At 54.7% G+C, this 7,505-nt stretch overlaps 1 protein-coding gene across 1 annotated transcript in view; it reads right to left on the bottom strand.

The window, feature by feature from the left end:
* Positions 1–3,963: 3,963 nt before the first annotated feature.
* ST14 (suppression of tumorigenicity 14 (colon carcinoma)) overlaps positions 3,964–7,505 on the bottom strand; it is an 86,075-nt gene continuing 82,533 nt past the window's right edge. Inside the window, exons 17-19 of the mRNA XM_011934733.1 lie at positions 5,625–5,899; positions 4,739–4,875; positions 3,964–4,655 (exon numbers count right to left, since the gene is read on the bottom strand). Coding sequence (XP_011790123.1) covers positions 4,494–4,655; positions 4,739–4,875; positions 5,625–5,899 — 574 coding nt within the window. The 3' untranslated portion in view covers positions 3,964–4,493. The remainder of the gene's footprint in view (positions 4,656–4,738; positions 4,876–5,624; positions 5,900–7,505) is intronic.

Genomic DNA, 7,505 nt, shown 5'->3' with positions numbered 1-7,505 from the left:
GCACGCACATATATGTATGCACACGCGCACCACACATACAAGCACGCACATATATGTATGCACACGCGCACCACACATACACACAAGCACGCACATATATGCATGCACACACACGTGCACACATGCACACACATACACACGCCTCAAACATGGAAAACTGATGAAAAGTGAAAAGCAATGTTTGGTCACAGGCACCTGACTTTGGGTCTGTAGGCCCCTCAGGTGCTCCTGGGGAGGGAGAGGGCGTCCGGTGTTGCAGCCAGGTCATGTTCTTGTGGCACATTCTGTCTATTCCAGGGCTGCACAATCCCCAACACACACACGCACGCACACACGCCTCTGCTCCCAGAATACCTGTGTACATGTGTATGGACAGACATGCCCACGTGTGGTTTTTCAATGGTCCTGCACAGTTGTCTCTGGGGCCGGTTGTGTCTCATGGGATAAAGTTCCACTTAGAGATGGCACCCATCTCGGCCCACAGGTCACCACTCTGTCCTCCTCAATCTCCAAAGCCATCTTTAGAGCCTGCGCTGAGAATTTGGCAGTCCCCAGTGCCAGAGAGCCAGCAGGTCCTGGCTATAGACTGCAGGTGGGGACACTAAAGGGTCTGAAGGGCTGGCCAGGAAAGGCTTCAGGCTGGGGACCTCTTCGATGCTCACCCTGAGCCAGGCACCGATTTCAGTACCTCAAAGGTGACTGGGAAGCGGCAGAAGGCAGCCGTAAGAACACAATAGACGGCCCCAGCCACCCCGCCCAACCCGTGAGCGCCCACGCCCTGGAACAGCGCAACATCGCCACCGTGCGGCCGCCGGCCTGAACAACAGCCTCTCAGCCCTTGGGGTCCGTAGCTCTAGGTCTCTGGAGACCTCCAAACTGGGCCCAGGATTTTAAACCTTACCTTTTCCATAAAGTCCTTCCTAATCCAAATTTCACTGTGATTCCTGCAGACTCTAGGTCTGAGTGGGACTCGCCATGGCTGCAATAAGGAGGACTCGGGTTAAACTTTCATTAAATTTACATGGTTATGATTCGTAGCTAAAACAATGGCGATACAAGGTAGTTTGGGGGATCAGAGAGTCGGATCATCTTGAGATCTCAGCAACGAAAACAGCTGGTCAGTAGGGGAAAGCCTCTGCGGGGCTGCATTGAGCTTGTGGAGGCACAGCAGCAGCCCTGCGCTCTTCCCCTGTGAGGCCAGCCTGCTGTGCAGGGGACCTGTGCACGGGGAGCCCTTGGCCCGGCCCTCCCACCTCCTCCTCTAACCCTTCAGACCTCAGCCGTGGCCTTCGCCTGGGTGAAGGAAAGGCTGGTCAGCACAGACCTACGCAGGCCTCTGGCCTCTCCCAGCCTCTGCAGGGCTGGACTGCCATCCTCAGCAAGGAGCAGTGACTACAGCCTGCTGGCATTCCCACCCTGTCAGCTCAGGCTCTTGGACCAGAGACTTCTGTCTTCGTGAGAGCTGTCAGCACAGGGCCTGAGTGATGTGTCTGACCTCTGGAGAGTTAGGGAGTCTCAGCCTGATCTTCTGATCTCCAGCCAGAAGTAACACAGGATTTGGTCCCATAATCTTTTTAAAGGCATTGACACTTGATTGATTTTCCAGGGAGCAAATGCTTCCCTACATTCAGGCAGGCTTCCAGCATCCCCCGAGGACCAAGGGCGTCCTGCAAACTGCGGCTCTGGGCATCTGCTGGAGCACTTGGTGATGCTGCTGCTCCGTGGCACTTGGAATGGCATGACCCGCTGCTAAAATGGTCCCTCCAACCTCACGGGAATGCTTCTTAGCACACAGGCCACTGGCCCCATCCAGCGGGCCCCCCAGTTTCTGTTCAGGAGGTCTGGATGAAGCATGAGACTCTGCACCTATGAGTCCCAGGAAACGACACGCCTTGTCCCACTCAGACCTCCCGCACAGCGTCCTGGAAAGGGTGGGGTGACCCTGAAGGCTAGCCATCTGTGTTTTCACCCTGCTCCCCGGGTGGGAATCTGACCTGGGGGAGAGAGCAGTCCAGAAGACTGTCAAGCCACAGTGGAGCCGAGGGCGGTGCCATGGCACGGGCTGGGCTGGCCTCCCTGAATCCCACGACATGGGTGACCATGTCTACACCTGGGCCAAGCCCCAGCCGCCGAGGCTCATGCACACTTAGGAACCAGACCACCCACAGGCCCTGTGAAACCTCTACATTTAACATAGACCATTCCTTCCGCGCCTGCGCTGGGCACTTCTGTCTGACGTGATCAGGAGGGAATGACCACGTCAGGGCAGAAAAGAAATGACATTTACAACACACACAGGCGTCCTTCAGTGTCGCCTTCACTCTACTTCCCATGCCTTGGTAAGAACAGATGTTCTTTCCCTCCCTGGGGAGGAAAATGCGACAGAGATTCTCGAACAGGTTCCAGGCAACACTCCCTCCCTCAAAAGGGTAAAACATTTAGGCTAAAATGAAAGAGGCACTGCAGGCCGGGCGCAGTGGCTCGCGCCTGTAATCCCAGCACTTTGGGAGGGCAGCACGGGCAGATCACCTGAGGTCAGGAGTTCAAGACCAACCTGACCAAAATGGAGAAACCCCCATCTCTACTAAAAATACAAAATTAGCCGGGCATGGTGGTGCATGCCTGTAACCCCAGCTACTCGGGAGGCTGAGACAGGAGGACAGTTTGAACCCAGAAGGCAGAGGTTGTGGTGAGTGGAGATTGGGCCATTGCACTCCAGCCTGGGCAACAAGAGCGAAACTCCGTCTCCAAAAAAAAAGAAAAGAAAGAAAGAAGAGAAAGAAGCACTGCAAACCCCACCTGCCCGAGAAGCCTTGCAGCATTGCTGTAATCAGACTATATTTCCTCCCTTTTGTTTCCATAACTCATGGCAGGCAAAAAAAAAAAAAAAATCATTGAACAAACACATATCAGCAATGTTCTAGGACAGGCCTGAGCTGAGGACATAGTGGTGAGCCAAGGCTACCCTCTGCCCTCCCGACACTGGCCATGTCATTTCTCTCCGCGGGTCCTCTTCCCTGCCCAAAGCTCCTGCAGTACATCTCATACCAGAAGCCGTCAAATGTTCCCCCAAAAGCTCCCTAACCCTGCCCCAGAGCTTAGATATTGTCCCTTCAGGCCACCAAGCAAGGAGACAGGGAACATTTTCAATTAACAAGTAAAAATCGAGGGAGGCTGGGGGTGGTGGCTCAGCACACGCCCAAGGCGGGAAGATGACAAGCCCAGGAGTTCGAGACCAGCCTGGGAAACACAGTGAGACCCTGTCTCTACAAAAAGAATACAAAACTTAGCCGGGTGTGGTGGTGGGCACCTCTAGTCTCAGCTACTCGGGAGGTTGAGGCAGGAGGAGAGCTTGAGCCCAAGAGCCTGAGGCTGCAATGAACTGTAATCATGTCGCTGTATTCTAGCCTGAGTGACAAAGCAAGACCCTGACTCAAAAAAAAAAAAAAATCAAGGGGGATGGCATGGGAGGTGTGGGTGCCCTTGAGCCAGGCAGTACCCTTCCTCCAAGGCCTTGGGACCCATCTGCTTAGACTTCACTGGACAGCCAGCCAGGTATTCACGCACTGCCTCACATCCGTCCCTGTGTGTGCGCTCACATGACCACCTCTCCGCCAAACACGAAGCCACGTTTCCGCCCATCTTCCTCTGACAAAGCTCCTCCCTCTCCTAGGTTGGACCAGGGCCTGGGCGCCAGTGCACCCCCTCTCCACCATCCGCACACATTCGTCTCCCCACCTCACCAACTCGCGTGTCCCTCCTACCAGGGCACCAGGCCCCTGGTCTTGGAAGCTACAGGTCAGAGCAAAACTAGCCCCTTGCTGGCCTGGAGAAAGCACCTGTACTGTGGTCCCCGCCCAGCCTGACTCCGGGGTCTGTGCTGAGGGGAATGTACGTCCAATTTCTTGCAAATCGAGTAGGAAGAAGAAGAAAGGAGGGCGCAACTCCAGTAGGAAAAGAAACTTAAAAAGAAATAAAATGTTTTACTCATTTACACAAATACACACACTGAAGTCCACCCTGGGAGCTGGTAAAACAATCCCAACCTCAGACCCATCTGTTTTCCAGGGTCCTCTGAGCCTGGGCTTCCTGAAGAGCACCGCCCAAGGGCCCCACAGCCCAGATCCGGCAGCCCCCACCTTTATTGAGGAGGCCCGGAGGCTCCGTTCCGCTGCTCCTTAGACAGCCAGCTGTGCAGAAACGGGCCTCGGCCCAGCTTGGGGCTGGTGGGGTAAGCTGTGTCTTCAAACCTTTGCCCCCAGTTGGGTCAGTAGAACCACCACTGTCTTCCCCTTCCACCTCCCAGCTCCACTTCGGAGGCTGAGGAAGTGGAGAGTTTTTCTAGGCAGATTTGGAGCCCTGGAGATGCAGTTCACAGTCTATGTTCTGCGGTGCTGGTGCAGTCAGCAGTCCAGTCTCCAGCCTGCAGGCATGCACACTGGGGTGGACTGTGGGTGACCCCGCAGGCGTACACATTTGGGTGGCCCCTGCCCCTATACCCCAGTTTTATCTTTGATCCAGTCCCGAAACAGAGGGAGTCTCGTGTACACGCCTGGCTTGTTCCTCTGAGCGCAGCCGTCTCCCCAGCTCACCACACCGGCCTGGAAGATTCGCCCATCCGCCTCCACGCTGGACAGGGGTCCCCCGGAGTCACCCTGGGTGGAGACAAGCCCTGCCGTGAGTCCCCAGTCCCGCCTCTCCCGGGGCCTACCTGCCACCCTCCTGTCCCGGGGCGCACCTGGCAGGAGTCCACGCCGCCGCTGAGGAAGCCCACGCACATCATGCGTGGCGTGATCTGCTGCGGCAGGAGGCTCTCGCAGGTGGTCTGGTTGATGACACGGATCTCACCCTTCTGCAGGATCAGCGAGCCGGTGCCTGGGGAGAGGGCAGGACAGGGCTGGGAGCCGGGCTGCTTCGGGGGCAGCGTCATTCAAGGCGCTCCCCACGGGTCATTTGACTCCCAAAACTCTGGAACAGCCCAGATGCCCGGGACTGACAAACGGGTAATCTGCGTCTACTCAGTGGGCTCTGGCAACAGCAGCCACCTAGAGAAAGCAGGGGCACGCTGAGATCTGCCAGGCGAACTGAGAGGGAACAGACGCCGTGGCAAGCAGGGGTGAGGAAACAAGCAGCAGAGAGGGAAGGTGCCGCAAACGCCCCCGGGGTTCTGTGAGGGCATTCGAGCTGTACGTCCTGTTTGTTTTCTTTCCTCTCCAACGTCTACAAATGTTCAGTATATGCTATAGAGTGGATTTTTTCAATCTAGCCTTTGCCAACTAATGGCCTGCTTCCCTTCATACCCACCCCCTCACTTGCCTTAAGCACCACTGGGCTTAAGGTGTTGCTATCTTCATTATGCAGATGAAGAAACAGGGCCAGAGTTTAAGCAACTCGCTCAAGGTTACTCAGGTAGTTAGGGGCAAAGCCAGCCTTCAGTCCTGAGCCCGGGCTGCAAATCCCATGCCCCTTTTAAGGGCCTCCATTCCGCCCTGGACAGCCTCATTCTGCCAGGCAGAGGGAGACTGCGGCGGCCCCTCGCCCCACGGCTGGACACGCAGAGGAAACACAGCCTTGGAGGAAGGCCCCAGGCCCTCTGTGGAGCCCTGCGTCAGTCCGAAGCTCACCTCCATACTGGGTGTGTCCCCAGCCTGTGACCCAGATGGCCTTGCCGGCAGGGAAGACATGGGAGGCATCCGGCAGGCAGATGGGCCGCACCACGGAGCTGTACTCCACCGGTTTCTCCAGCTCCAGCAGCGCGATGTCGTAGTCGAAGGTGAAGTCGTTGAAGGAGGGGTGGGAGATGATGCGCTTCAGCCGGCGCTCCTGCACCTCAGGGGCACTGCGCTGGCTCTGGTCGTGCAAGCCCAGGAAGGCCGTCCACTGCGTGGGGTCTGAGTACCTGGAAGGGAGAGCTGCTGTGAGACCAACCGCGCAGTCACTCGGGTCTGTGCACACGGTCCCGCAGCCCCGTGCGTTCCCAGAGGACTCCGCATGGATGAGGCACAGCAGCTGCTGAGAGAAGATGACGATGCCAGCTCTTACTTGGTCTTGACCCTAAGCTAGAAACTACTAAGTGCCTCCCGCTGCAGTAAGAAACCCCCCTTAAACTCTTTACCCCCCTCCTTTAATACATTTTTAATCTGATGGCCAAAAATTAGGTATCTTATGAACCTGATCTTTCACAGGAGGAATAACAGAAAAATCAACCCAAATGATTTTTCTTTTCTTTTTTCTTGTTGTTGTTGTTGTTTTTGAGACAGTCTTGCTTGGTCGCCCAGGCTGGAGTGCAGTGGCGCAGTCTCAGCTCACTGCAACCTCCGCCTCCCAGATTCAAGTCATTCTCCTGCCTCAGCCTCCTGAGTATCTGGGATTACAGGTGCACACCACCACGTCTGGCTAATTTTTGTATTTTTAGTAGAGACAGGGTTTCACCATGTTGGCCAGGCTGGTCTCAAACTCCTGACCTCGTGATCTGCCCCCGCCTTGGCCTCCCAAAGTGCTGGGATTACACGTGTGAGCCATCATGCCCGGCCCAAATAAATTTTTAATGCAGTGGTATATAACCTAAGACCAAAATGAATTGAAAAATATGTTGTGTTATATCTACTAAGTTTCTTGTTGGCTATGGAATAGGTTTAGCGATTCTGAAGCTGTTCCATGTGCACTGCAGAGTGGGCGCCCACCCTAGCGTGGGGAAAGGGAGGCACAGATGCGGAATGGGATCAGAGGTATCAGGAAAGGCTTATGATTTTTATTTTATTTTATTATTATTTTGTGAGACGGAGTCTCACTCTGCCACTGAGGCTGGAGTGCAGAGGCATGATCTCAGTTCACTGTAACCTGCACCTCCCAGGTTCAAGTGATTTTCTGGCCTCAGCCTCCCGAGTAGCTGGGACTACAGGCATGCGCAGCCACGCCTGGCTAATTTTTGTATTTTTAATGGAAACAGGGTTTCGCCGTGTTAGCCAAGCTGGTCTCGTACTCCTGACCTCAAATGACCAGCCCACCTCAGCCTCCCAAAGTGCTAGAATTACAGGCATAAGCCACCATGCCCGCTGGCTCACAATTCTTAAAAACTGGTCTAAAACCAGTGCTATCTCTAGCAGCACCCAGAACTTAGTGTCTAAATATCCTTCTCTATTGAAAGGAACCAGGGCTCCTTGGAAAAATGGCTGATTTCAGATCTGGGTCTTAATGGAAAGCATAAAGCAAACCTAGAACATTTTGTTTCTGCAGGAAGCAATCAAGCACTCAAACACCAGTGTGGTCCGTCTGGCAAAGCTGGTTAAAATGAGGACAGTAAGAACCCTGAAATAAATGGTGACAGGGTGACACTACTACACAGGCAGAATAATAAAAAAGGGTGGGATAATCCATCGGTCCACCCTGAGTCTAAAAAGTAATTTCAAAAGATTTTATAGGCCAGGCGCGGTGGCTCAAGCCTGTAATCCCAGCACTTTGGGAGGCCGAGACGGGCGGATCACGAGGTCAGGAGATCGAGACCA

This window comes from Colobus angolensis, unplaced genomic scaffold (genome assembly GCF_000951035.1).
Source record: "Colobus angolensis palliatus isolate OR3802 unplaced genomic scaffold, Cang.pa_1.0 Scaffold137, whole genome shotgun sequence".
Classification (NCBI taxonomy): domain Eukaryota; kingdom Metazoa; phylum Chordata; class Mammalia; order Primates; family Cercopithecidae; genus Colobus; species Colobus angolensis.
The sequence above is the reverse complement of the archived record's forward strand: the minus strand, read 5'-3'. Positions and strand labels throughout refer to the sequence as shown.